The sequence below is a fragment of the Coregonus clupeaformis genome, chromosome 8 (genome assembly GCF_020615455.1).
Source record: "Coregonus clupeaformis isolate EN_2021a chromosome 8, ASM2061545v1, whole genome shotgun sequence".
NCBI classification, from domain to species: Eukaryota; Metazoa; Chordata; class Actinopteri; order Salmoniformes; family Salmonidae; genus Coregonus; species Coregonus clupeaformis.
Window position 1 is genome coordinate 27,968,724 of NC_059199.1, and position 14,197 is coordinate 27,982,920.

General features: G+C 42.6%; 1 protein-coding gene across 2 annotated transcripts in view; it reads right to left on the minus strand.

Annotated features, from left to right (window-relative positions):
* Positions 1–13,513, minus strand: part of efna3a (ephrin-A3a) — an 86,131-nt gene extending 72,618 nt beyond the window's left edge. For both annotated transcript variants that reach the window (XM_045221892.1, XM_045221891.1), the window contains exon 1: positions 12,725–13,513. In XM_045221892.1, coding sequence (XP_045077827.1) covers positions 12,725–12,834 — 110 coding nt within the window. In that variant the 5' untranslated portion in view covers positions 12,835–13,513. The remainder of the gene's footprint in view (positions 1–12,724) is intronic.
* Between the last annotated feature and the right edge of the window lie 684 nt (positions 13,514–14,197).

Consider the following 14,197-nt stretch of genomic DNA (forward strand, 5'->3'; position numbering starts at 1 on the left):
CTGCGGGAATAAGTATTTCTGTCTGTAATAAAGCCATTTTGTGGGGGAAAAACTCATTCTGATTGGCTGGACCTGTCTCCCCAGTGGGTGGGCCTATGTCCTCCAAGGCCCACCCATGGCTGCACCGCTGCCCAGTCATGTGAAATCCATAGATTAGGGCCTAATGAATTTATTTCAATTGACTGATTTCCTTATATGAACTGTAACTCAGTAAATTATTTGAAATTGTTGTATGTTGCATGTACATATTTGTTCAGTATATATTGATTCACACACCCACCCTCAGCATCCATATGGACCACTAAGGCTACGTCCCAAATGGCGCCCTATTTGCTACACAGAGCACTATTTTTGACCAGAGCCCTGTGGATGATGGTCAAAATGAGTGATTTTTTACACCAGGCCACAATTACATACAGTATACCAAAAATACTTGTTTCCATTGTGGTCCTATAAATGCACTATAAGGAATAGGGTGTAATTTGGGACTCAGCCTAAATATCCTTTCAGCTTGCTTTTCTCCAGCCATTTTGCAAGACTCATACCAGCAGAATAATACTGTAGAAAACAGCTTTCCAATCCCAAGATTGTTGTTTATGTGTGTATTTTTACACCTGTGCCAACCTATTGCAGAAAGAGAACATTTGAAAATATTAATCACTTAACTAACAGTTCTCTGGGTCTACAGTGGCTTTGGAAAATCAATAGAATGTGAAGACAGATGATAAATGTTTTGAAGTAGCATAATCATGCTATATTATTTCAGAAATACTGTAATTGGATAACCTTATTGTGATACCGGATGCTATTGCTCTGGGTTTAAAGAGCAGAGGGTGCTGGGACAGCTCTTCAGTCTAGGGTTTGTTACCAAGGTGCCAGCCCTCTGCTCATATTATTTATCCTTTATTTTATTTGTCCCTTGAAGTTGTGTGGTTGCTCTAATTAAACCTTTAGAGTCTCTATCTGAAGTCGCAGTGTCCATGGATAATCATTCTTTACCCCAGCCTTTACATCAGGAGGCTGAAAAGATTCGGCATGGGCCCTCAGATCCTCATTGAGAGCATCTTGACTGGCTGCATCCCCACTTGGTATGGCAACTGCTTGGCATCCGACCGCAAGACGCTACAGAGGCTAGTGTGTACGGCCCAGTACATTACTGTGGCCGAGCTCCCTGCCATCCAGGACCTCTATACCAGGCAGTGTCAGAGGAAGGCCCTAAAAATTATCAAAGACTCCAGCCACCCAAGTCATAGACTGTTCTCTCTGCTATCGCAGAGCAAGCGGTACCGATCCACCAAGTCTGGAACCAACACTTTATTATCTAAACTGTTGCCTAGTCACTTTATCCTACCTATATGTCCTGCTCACACTGCCCTACCCTATGCTTTGACTTCTTTCTGCCCTCTCTCTCCAGATGAAATCTTGCGACTTGTGATGGCCGGCCGCCCAACAACCTGCCCGCTTGACCCTATCCCCTCCTCTCTTCTCCAGACCATTTCCGGAGACCTTCTCCCTTACCTCACCTCGCTCATCAACTCATCCTTGACCGCTGGCTATGTCCCTTCCGTCTTCAAGAGAGCGAGAGTTGCACCCCTTCTCAAAAAACCTATGTCTGGCAGACATATCAGTGTGGATGACGGATCACCACCTCAAGCTGAACCTCGGCAAGACGGAGCTGCTCTTCCTCCCGGGGAAGGACTGCCCGTTCCATGATCTCGCCATCACAGTTGACAACTCCGTTGTGTCCTCCTCCCAGAGTGCAAAGAGCCTTGGTGTGACCCTGGACAACACCCTGTCGTTCTCCGCTAACATCAAGGCGGTGACCCGATCATGTAGGTTCATGCTCTACAACATTCGGAGAGTACGACCCTGCCTTACACAGGAAGCGGCACAGGTCATAATCCAGGCACTTGTCATCTCCCGTCTGGATTACTGCAACTCGCTGTTGGCTGGGCTCCCTGCCTGTGCCATTAAACCCCTACAACTCATCCAGAATGCCGCAGCCCATCTGGTGTTCAACCTTCCCAAGTTCTCTCACGTCACCCCGCTCCTCCGCACACTCCACTGGCTTCCAGTTGAAGCTCGCATCTGCTACTACCGCTGCGGAAGCACAGTTCCCGCTCAGCCCAGTCAAAACTGTTCCCTGCTCTGGCACCCCAATGGTGGAACAAGCTCCCTCACGACGCCAGGACAGCGGAGTCACTCACCACCTTCCGGAGACACTTGAAACCCCACCTCTTTAAGGAATACATGGGATAGGATAAAGTAATCCTTCTACCCCCCCCCTTACCCCACCCCCCAAAAAAAATATATATAATAATAATAAATAAATATTGTAAAGTGGTTATCCCACTGGCTATAAGGTGAATGCACCAATTTGTAAGTCGCTCTGGATAAGAGCATCGACTCGGTACTGGTACCCCGTGTATATAGCCAAGTTATCGTTACTCATTGTGTATTTATTCCTCGTGTAAAAATGGTATATTATTTCTCTTTTTTTTCTCTCTGTATTGTTGGGAAGTATTTCACCGTTAGTCTACACCTGTTGTTTACAAAGCATGTGACAAATAACATTTTATTTGATTTTAGCTAGTGGTTCAAGAATGAAAGCTAATGAACTCTGCTGGATTCGCGCTGGATTTTGTATTCTCCAAGCTGCATGTAGAGCTGATTAAGAGCTTCTCCTTACCTAGCTTGTCGACGTGCTGGAGTTTCCCTAACTGTTTGATGTTTCTGTGCTAAAGAGTTTTATCACGAGTGCCATCGGCAATACTTATGACTGCAGGGTTTCAACATTGGTTACTGTGACTAATTCAAGCAACTTGGGACCCTTATATTTGTATTTTTTTCAGTTGTTTTTATTGAAAAGTATTTACCCCAATTTCACAACTCTGTCTGTGTTAGCTAGCTAGCTGCCTGGATAGTAGCTAGCTTAGCTCACGTGTTCTGGACTGGAGGAGCTCGCATGCTCTTTCTCTCCCATCTCGGACTGCACATTAAATTGACATGTTTTATTTTATTTTGTGCTACTGAGGCTGTGGGTGACTCGCACACATTGTGGGACTAGCAAACCGTGGACTTTGTCATTTGGGGAAGGGAGAGATCGTAGAGGAGACATTTTGCAGTGCACCTGCTGCAGGGCCCTTTTCTGAGGACTTCTGGAGCTTTGCCGGTGGACCAGGAAGGGACGACTGCTGCGGCCCAGGTGAGCCACTGGTGGCAGTGCGTCACATCAACACAACATGGACTACACACGCACTACACAGTAAACTTTTCATCTCAAGACAAGAAACTTGTATGTAGCCTCACCACACAACCAAAATAATTGAATGTGTTGTTGCATTACTTTCTGTAGCAATGTACAGTAGATTAGATGATCAACATATACAGTGCCCTCTGTAATTATTGGGACAGTGAAGCATGTTTTCGTCTTTTGGCTCTATCCTCTAAAAGTTTGGAAATCAAACAATGACTATGAGGTTAACGTGCAGACTGTCAGCTTTAATGAGGGTATTTTCATCCATATGTAATTACAGCACTTTTTGTACATAGTTCCCTCATTTTAAGGCACCAAAAGTATTGAGACAAATTCACTTAGATGTGTATTAAAGTAGTCAAAGGTTTAGTATTTGGTCCCATATTCCTAGCACGCAATGATTACACTAAGCTTGTGACTCTACAACCTTGTTCGATGCATTTGCTGTTTGTTTTGGTTGTGTCATTTTGAAGCCCCTTTTTATCTGTTAATTTATCTGTACATGCTTTTGCATTATTCATAATTCACATAGGCCTACCTGCAATGCAAACTCCATTCGGCTTGTATCTACCCCATTTCCAAAGAGCGCCTCTTGTCCGGTTACCAAAGACGTACTCCACCAAACATATTCTAATTATTCAGTCCTATGACACCATATCAACGGTAGGCCTAGGCTATATCTTGCTTATTGAGAACGTACATACATACAATACAATAGGAGCCTAGTATTTCTTATTTGAGGAGAAGTGTGATGCGTAAAGACATGTAGGCCTATACTCATAAATCAAATTTCAACAATGTTGACTGTCAACACTACAAACATATTGAGAAAACACTGGATGTTTTTTTACTGTTGTTATTACTTGTTACTATAGCATGTGCTATTTAATAAACTGCAGTATCAATCCACAATGGACAAGGATGAGAATGTTCCATGCCCCCAGCCATATTGGAGTTGATGACAACGCAAAGACTGTCAATAACATACAGAATTTGAGACAACAGCATGCATTATTAAGCCATGAAACGCATTTGGCCAGTGAATGGCCAAGCCCTCGTTGTCACACCTCCCAATTTATTTATTCATCAAAACCCAGCCCTTCACGCCACTGCCAGCTACTGCACTCATAATTCTGTTTGGGAAAATAGCAAAAATATTTCTGACACCCTCCCGAACCTATAACGCTACTGCCAGTCCTAAGATTTACCATTGTGTTAGGTTTGTTAAAATAGAGCCCTCTATCTCTATGTTGTTGTTTTTTTTACCGCACTGCTTTGCTTTATCTTGGCCAGGTCGCAGTTGTAAATGAGAACTTGTTCTCAACTGGCTTACCTGGTTAAATAAAGGTGAAATAAATAAATAAAAAATATCTGAAGTTTCAGTGTCCATGGATAATCATTCTTTACCCCAGCCTTACACTTCCATATAGCTTCATTCAGTATTGAAGGTCATTCAAATCAAATCAAATTGTATTTGTCACATGCTTCATAAACAACAGGTGTGGACTAACAGTGAAATGCTTACGGGCCCCTTCTCAACAGTGCAAAGATAAATAATAGAAAAATAATAACACAAGGAATAAATACAAAATGAGTTACAATAACTTGGCTATACGGGGTACCAGTACCGAGTCTATGTTTAATTTAGTTTATCAGGATCCCCATTAGCTACTGCACATGGAGCAGCTACTGTTCCTGGGGTACACATAAATGTACAAATACATGACAAAGTACAGAACAGTAACAGACAAGAACAAATAAGATATTACATTAAATTAAAAATAATAAAATAAGAGTTACCGTATTTTCCGCACTATAAAGGCGCACCGGAGTATAAGCCGCAGCAGCTAAATTGAATGATGTGTACATATATAAACCGCACTGGACTATAAGCCGCAGGTGTTTTAATGTTTAATTACCATATGTAAGGGTTCGTGCACAGAGGGGATTGTCGGGAAAGAGATGGCTGCTTGAGGAAGCTCCCATTTATTAACATTTCAACAAACAAGTTGCATATTTGCATAACGTATTCAAGTGTTACAATTTAGTGCAATAGTAGCTACAGAACATATACTGTGCTGTGTAAACTGTACTGTATCACATAGCAAAACAGACACACAAACTTTTCAACTTTTTAATCCATAGATTAGCCGCACCGTTATATAAGCCGCAGGGTCGAAAAATGGTAAAAAAGGCGCGGCTTATAGTCCGAAAATTACGGTATATATAGGAAAGACACTAAGAGACAACCAAAACACTATTTACACACTATTCATATATACATACAGTTGAAGTCGGAAGTTTACTTAAACTGAGTTTACATGTATTTGGCTAAGGTTTTTCACAACGCCTAACATTTAATCCTAGTAGTTCTGCCCACAAATGTTCTATAGGATTGAGGTCAGGGCTTTGTGATGGCCACTCCAATACCTTGACTTTGTTGTCCTTAAGCCATTTTGCCACAACTTTGGAAGTATGCTTGGGTCATTGTCCATTTGGAAGACCCATTTGCGACCAAGCTTTAACTTCCCGACTGATGTCTTGAGATGTTGCTTCAATATATCCACATAATTTTCCTTCCTCATGATGCCATCTATTTTGTGAAGTGCACCAGTCCCTCCTGCAGCAAAGCACCCCCACAGCATGATGCTGCCACCACCGTGCTTCACGGTTGGGATGGTGTTCTTCGGCTTGCAAGCTCCCCATTTTCCCTCCAAACATAATGATGGTCATTATGGCCAAACAGTTCTATTTTTGTTTCATCAGACCAGAGGACATTTCTCCAAAAAGTACGATCTTTGTCCACATGTGCAGTTGCAAACTGTAGTCTGGCTTTTTTATGGCGGTTTTGGAGCAGTGGCTTTTTCCTTGCTGAGCGGCCTTTCAGGTCGATACAGGACTCGTTTTACTGTGGATATAGATACTTTTGTACCTGTTTCCTCCAGCATCTTCACAAGGTCCTTTGCTGTTATTCTGGGATTGATTTGCACTTTTCACACCAAAGTACGTTCATCTCTAGGAGACAGAATGTGTCTCCTTCCTGAGCGGTATGACGGCTGCGTGGTCCCATGGTGTTTATACTTGCGTACTATTGTTTGTACAGATGAACGTGGTACCTTCAGGCGTTTGGAAATTGCTCCCAAGGATGAACCAGACTTGTGGAGGTCTACAAATCTTTTTCTGAGGTCTTGGCTGATTTCTTTTGATTTTCCCATGATGTCAAGCAAAGAGGCACTGAGTTTGAAGTTAGGCCTTGAAATACATCCACAGGTACACCTCCAATTTACTCAAATGATGTCAATTAGCCTATCAGAAGCTTCTAAAGCCATGACATCATTTTCTGGAATTTTCCAAGCTGTTTAAAGGCAAAGTCAATTTAGTGTATGTAAACCACTGGAATTGTGATACAGTGAATTATAAGTGAAATAATCTGTCTGTAAACAATTGTTGGAAAAATTACTTGTGTCATGCACAAAGTATATGTCCTAACCGACCTGCCAAAACTATAGTTTGTTAACAACAAATTTGTGGAGTGGTTGAAAAACAAGTTTTAATGACTCCAACCTAAGTGTATGTAAACTTCCGACTTCAACTGTACTTATACAGTTAAATTACATCTTTAGAAAGATGAGAGGTGCTGTGATACAATATGTTTTTTTTATCTGTTTTTTTAAGTTAAACTTGCTTTTTTGCCTGAGTAACCTCTGGGGACAGAGCATTCCACGATGACATGGCTCTATACATAACTGATCGTCGCATTAAATCTGTTTTTGGTTTGGGTACCATGAACAAACCAATAGTGGCGTGTCTGGTGGGTTATGTATGTCTGTTTGAATGCAAATATATTATTCAAGTGGTTAGGCATTTTCAACACACAAATGTTTCTTAAAAAGACTAGGAAGAGAAGTAGTACATTTCTCCTAAACCCTCAACCACGAAAGACTATCATGAATGTTGTTGATGTTAGTTCTGTGTGTGCAGTTAAGGGCAAGGCGTGCTGCTTTGTACGATGTGCAGGGGTACGAGGTAATTGAGGTAGATATGTACAGTACCAGTCAAATGGTTGGACACACCTACTCATTCAAGGGTTTTTCTTCATTTTTACTATTTTCTACATTGTAGAATAATAGTGAAGACATCAAAACAATTAAATAACACATATGGAATCATGTAGTAACCAAAAAAGTGTTAAACAAATCAAAATATATTGTAGATTCTTCAAAGTATCCGCCCTTTGCCTTGATGACAGCTTTGCACACTCTTGGCATTCTCTCAACCAGCTTCATGAGGTAGTCACCTGGAATGCATTTCAATTAACAGGTGTGCCTTCTTAAAAGTTAATTTGTGGAATTTCTTTCCTTTTTAATGCGTTTGAGCCAATCAGTTGTGTTGTGACAAGGTAGGGGGGTATACAGAATATAGCCCTATTTGGTAAAAGACCAAGTCCATATTATGGCAAGAACAGCTCAAATAAGCAAAGAGAAATGACAGTCCATCATTACTTTAAGACATGAAGGACAGTCAATACGGAACATTTCAAGAACTTTGAAAGTTTCTTCAAGTGCAGTCGCAAAAACCATCAAGCGCTATGATGAAACTGGCTCTCATGGAAGACCCAGAGTTACCTCTGCTGCAGAGGATACGTTCATTAGAGTTACCATAAATGCTTCACAGAGTTCAAGTCACAGACACATCTCAACATCAACTGTTCAGAGGAGACTGTGTGAATCAGGCCTTCATGGTCGAATTGCTGTAAAGAAACCACTACTAAAGGACACCAATAAGAAGAAGACTTGCTTGGGCCAAGAAACACGAGCAATGGACATTAGACCGGTGGAAATCTGTCTGTGCAGTCTGATGAGTCCAAAGGAGAGATTTTTGGTTCAAACCGCCGTGTCTTTGTGAAACGCAGAGAAGGTGAACGGATGATTTCCGCATGTGTGGTTCCCACCGTGAAGAATGAAGGAGGAGGTGTGATGGTGTGGGGGTGCTTTGCTGGTGACACTGTCTGTGATTTATTTAGAATTAAAGGCACACTTAACCAGCATGGCTACTACAGCATTCTGCAGCGATACGGCATCCCATCTGGTTTGCGCTTAGTGGGACTAGCATTTGTTTTTCAACAGGACAATGACCCAAAACACACCTCCAGGCTGTGTAAGGGCTATTTGACCAAGAAGGAGAGTGATGGAGTGCTGCATCAGATGACCTGGCCTCAACAATCCACCGACCTCAACCCAATTGAGGTCGGTGGATGTGAAGGAAAAGCAGCCAACAAGTGCTCAGCATATGTGGGAACTCCTTCAAGATTGTTGGAAAAGCATTCCAGGTGACTACCTCATGAAGTTGGTTGAGAGTGTGCAAAGCTGTCATCAAGGCAAAGGGTGGCTATTTGAAGAATTTCAAATATAAAATATATTTAGATTTGTTTAACACTTTTTTGGTTAATACATGATTCCATGTGTTATTTCATAGTTTGTCTTCACTATTATTCTACAATGTAGAAAATAGTACAAATAAAGAAAAACCCTTGAATGAGTAGGTGTGTCCAAACTTTTGACTGGTACTGTACATATAGGTTGGGATAAAGTGACTAGGCAACAGGATAGAAAATAAACAGTAACTGCAGCACATGTGATGATGTCTTTCGCCTCCGACTCATTGAAGTTGAAGTTCTCGTCCAAATTGCGGTTAGTGATAGCTGTTCTGATGTCAATAAGCTTTTTTCAGTCTAAGGAAACATTATGTTAAAATAAAGTTACGATCAGCGCAAAACAAGACAGAAAATAGAGCCAGTAAAACGGACGCTTTTCCCTCCAGCACCATTCTCTTTTTCATTCACTTTGGAGTCAGCGTAGCTCACAGATTCCCATTCAGCACTACAGCCATCAACTTCAAGCCAGGAAAGAAAGAAATACTTGAAAAATATCTAATGCTGTTTGAGACGGTTGCGTGGCACGGTGGCATGACGAATGTGGAAAAGATCAAATTGAATGCCAGTGAGTAAGATGCATTTGTATGCAAAATTGGCGAGACTGTTCAGTGAGCGAGCCAGACAGACAGACAGCCTTGCATGTAATCAGCTAGCAAATCCGCTTGTGTCTCACGGATTGCGCAGCACAGTATTGCATAGGGCCAGGCCGCTGCTATTGTCTCCGAGCACTGGTCCACATGAATGACCCTGCGTGTGTCCACATTAGCACGGGTCACCTCTCATAAGTATAATCTCTCCAGAAACAGCAGCCGCAGCACATTCACCAAATAACTTTAATTTCCACAAAAGCGCACTCCCTTGCGCTCCCTCCTCGTCTTTGGGCTCTCTTAATTATTCTCAAAATATCCTCTCCCTACTTTCTTGGCACGCTTTCCATCATTCTACCGGCACTCGATATTCTCGAATCACTACTCCCCACCCCTTTCTCTCAATACCGTTCTCCACATTTTTCCTCTCCTCCATCTCTATTTGTCTCCCTCTGTGTGTTTCTCTCTCTCTTTCTCCCACCCCCTATCTTCTCCACTATAAATATCTCACAGAGAAGATCAGAAACCTCTCTCCCCAAGGTGTGTTGGGGCTCCCCTCTCCTCCACCACCACACAGTGCCACCACCTCTGAGTTGCTGGTCCTCCACCCACATAGATTCAGTGGGGCGGTTGAGTAAGATAGCAGCTCCGCTCCACATTGATCATGAGGAGCCCCCATGCCTCGTACTCTCAGGGAAGCTATTTGTCAAGGTGATAATTTATTTTGTAACACCGGATATGGTGAGCCAACCAGGCAGGCAGGGAGGGATGCATGCAGGCAGTGTTTTCTTTCTTTATTTGGTTTGGGGGCCTGACAGACTCCATTTCAGGTCTCAACATGTGGTACTATAAACGCACATAGACCTTTCATCTTGTTTAGGAGGCGATGGTAGGCCGATTTTACAGTAAGGTGGGCAACATTTTCACACCATGGATTCCTTGCTATTCCCTCCCACACCTGTACAAAGGACCTGCATGCCCTGATCTCCTGCTAAGTTATGATCCTTAGTAGCGACATTGAGAGTGAGTGAAAGCCACACTATTGTTTTGATCATGGTGACACAGAACATCCAATTAAGAGGCTACAGTTTGTGACTGTGTCCCAAATGGCACCCTCTCCCCTTCCATAGTGCACTACTTTTGTGTACTATATAGGGAATGGGGTGTCATTTGGGACTCAGCCTGTGTCACTGGCAAGGCCAACACCACTCACATGTGCTCCTCAAGATGTTCCACATCTCCCCTCTCTAATTGGCAGATGGCCTCAGATGCGAGATGATTTAATGGCCTGCGTGTGTTTTTTCCTGCTTCAGTCAGCCATTAGCAGGGACATCTTTAACGAGTTGGCTTAGGCATACCGCTGTGAGTGGAAGCTGGGAGCAACTCTTTCTAAAGGAGATGGAGGTAGATAACTGTGCTGCAACTCCGACGGCTGCAATCAGGGCACTTCTTCTTCGAGGTATGCATCTCCAACTCTTGTTATGGTATGCAAGTTTTACCCTTTCAAACGATAGTATTCTCTTTTAAAAAGTGGTGCTGGAGTGGCCTAAAGCCTACAAGGCTTGATGGCCTATCAGTATTCCTGCCATAGCCTCTGTGGATTTGTCTACTACCTGCAAACTGGGTCAATTTGTGCATTATTCTACAGATACTTATCTCAGTGTGGAGGAAGGGAAGATATTACAAACAAACACACACACACACACACACACACACACACCCCACACAGAGACACTTATTATCATTGGAGTATATTAAAATAAAAATATATTCATTTAAATGTTATATTAAGGTGCCGATGTGCCAACACTTGATAAATGATTACACCATACAATTCCTAGGCGTACTCCTCACGCTGTGCAAGTCATTCTGGATAGAACACACGCCAAATGAATAATGAACAATGATAGATAATACTAATACAGAATGTGACACGCACAAACCTGCTAAATCCTCACAGCACTTCGAACATGCGCTAGCAATGCTAATGAGTCTCCTCTAATATGCCTCTCCTCTATTCAGATTCACACTGACGTAGTTAATTGCTATCGCAACCAGAGCTGGTTGGAATTTTTACTAGGTGTTCGTTTGCACTTTTGTTGTGTGATTGAGATACCTTGATTATAATAAACTGTCAGTACGTCTCACATGCCCAGAATCCTTCATTGATTATCTTTCAGATGCATTCAAACAACTTTATCTTATGTAATTATCTTTGTGTACCTTTCAGTCTGGGTATGTGTCCCAAATGAGACCCTATTCCCTATATATAGTGTACTGCTTTTCATCAGAGCCCTATGGGCCCTGGTCAAAAGTAGTGCACTATAAATGGAATAGGGTGCCATTTGGGACACAACCTGGGTTTTGGAGGTGAGTGAGGGAACGGGAGCAGATGGGGGGTAAGGAGATGCACACAAAAAAAGGAGATGCACACAAAAAAAGGAATTGAGGGGGACAGGCTGTCCATGAGAGACAGTAGAAAAATAAGAGAGAGGGAGCAAAATAACCAAGTATGAGATAGAGAGAGGCCATACAGGGGAGCGGCCAGTGTCTGAGGTGAATATAAACGGACGAAAGGAGGAGCAAAACAAATAGAGAGAAAAAGAAAGAGAGAGAGCAAGAGAGAGAGAGAGAGAGAGAGAGCGCAAGAGCTGGGGTGAGGGGAGAAGATAAAATAAAGTGAGAATGATGGATTCAATGTAAACTAATGAGAGGACAAAGGCACCAGATACCCAATCGATCTCTGCTGCAGAGGTATTGAGTTAGAAGTCTGGAGACGCTTACCTACAGTATAGTAACCTACTATAGTAGGATGGGGGGACAAAGATGGCAGACAATATCAGAATGGATTGCATTAACATGCGGAGGATTGTGTGTGAGAGAGAGAGAGGGGGGGGGGGGTTCATAGATGACAGATATTAATCATTGTGGAAGAAGAGATGGACAGTGATAACTGAGTTGGCCATATTAAATATTCATATAGAACACCAGTTACCTGCTAACATGGTGGAAAGGAACATTATAATAACACAGCTGCCTGTTATTGGCTATTATAGTGTGTGTGTGTGTGTGTGTGTGTGTGTGTGTGTGTGTGTGTTATTGACAATAGGCAAATTCTGTAATACACTGTGGAAATAGCCTACAATTTGTGGAGGAAAATAAAAGTTATGGCATAAACATAAAGGCTAGTTTTTATGCTTATTTTAAAAGGCACAGTGGGCATTAATCACACAATTGACAGAATGATTTATACATAGGCCTATCAATTCACGTATGAATCCTGTAAAATAGTCACACTTTATGACTTAAAGTTGGATTATTTTTGTTTCATGTTTTTAGAATCAATTCCTAATACTGTCGTCAGGTTAGGTCCACAGCAACAAATAAAACAATGATGATAGCCTGCCGTACTGTATTACGCCTATATCTGTAGGCTAGTTTACTTACTGTAAATTTGAGCTGTTCCAATAGACGGCATGTCGGTCGTTGGCTCGCGTCAGGTGCAAGTTTGTAAAGGCAAGTGCTATTAGACAGAGAGAAACGGTTGCGAGAGCCATAATCCCACTGTTCCTTGTTCTCCCCCTTCGTTCTCTCTAGCCTACCTTCTTCGCTCTCAGTCCCTCCGTCCCAAACAGCGGGTCACTGTCAACATCCCAGCGGTAACACAACCTAGTTGAACAGTTTTCAGCGACGTTTGGAACGGACGAATACTTGGCTTGGTTTATGTGTTCTTCAGCACTAATTCCATTGCGACGACGAACCCCATTTCGGTATCCTCCCCAACCCTATGTTTACTTTGCCTGCTGCGCACTTTGAAGTCACTGTGCTTTGAGTATTCCTTTTATGTTCCCTAATCCTCTCCACAGACCGAAAACAATACTGTTCAGAAGGAGAAGTGATAAGGCAAATTAGACTGCTATATTTGACAATGACAACTGAAGTCCCGTGTTGATGAAAGGATGTTGCAAATCACCTCAATGTAGCCTCACATCAAGACAACCTTTCGTCTCGGAGAAGCACAGCTGGCGTTGAAATGGTATAATCAAAGTTTGTCAAAATGTGTTTACATTATCCTTCTGTTGGTAGGCCTATGGGTTCCTTTTTCGTTTCGACTGTAAATGTAATTGTCTACTTTGTCATTTTAATTTAGTTTCAGCTCAGTCAGTGTCCGTTGAGACTTTTAGGTTTCTACCTGCCACCGCTTCCAAACTAGCCACACGCTGCGCACCCGTTGCCTCTACAATCCCGCCCTCTGATAGACAAGATGCGCTCGCTCTGTCCATCCATCAGCACCGCCCCGCCCCGCCACTTTTGTGTGTTTGTGTGATACGTGCGCGTGTGTGTGTGATGCGCGTGCGCATGTTTAATTTCCTAAATTCAGAGAGATTTCAATTAACCTGTTCAATTTTATCAATGCTCGATTTTAAACCATGCATTTGGCCTGTGAAGTAATGACTATTAATTTAACTATTTTAGGCATTACTGTGTTTGATTAACTATGCAAATTATGTAGGCCTATTATAACTGATTTTATCATATTGTCACGGTTTACTACGCCAGAACCCAGAAGCAGACCAGGACAAGGTACTTAGAGGAAAAGGTGAGTGTTTATTAATTGACTCCCGAGTGAGGCTGAATAATCCAGGGACAGAGCGGGTGGCGTGGATGGGTTGTTGAGGGTGCAGTGATAGGTCCAGACATGGCTCGGCAGCCGCCGACCATCAGGCAGAGGTTGGGTGAAGGTTCCGGGTGAGAGACTGCAGACAGAACAAAACGGAGGTGAGTACACAGCAAATCAACAAGGTGCAAAACAACAAAAACTAACGCTAGAACTCAAGGCTGATACGCTGACAAACATACTGTTCATGGCTAACGATCCGGCAGGAACTGGATGTTTGGCCAGAGCCTAAGAAGGGTGAT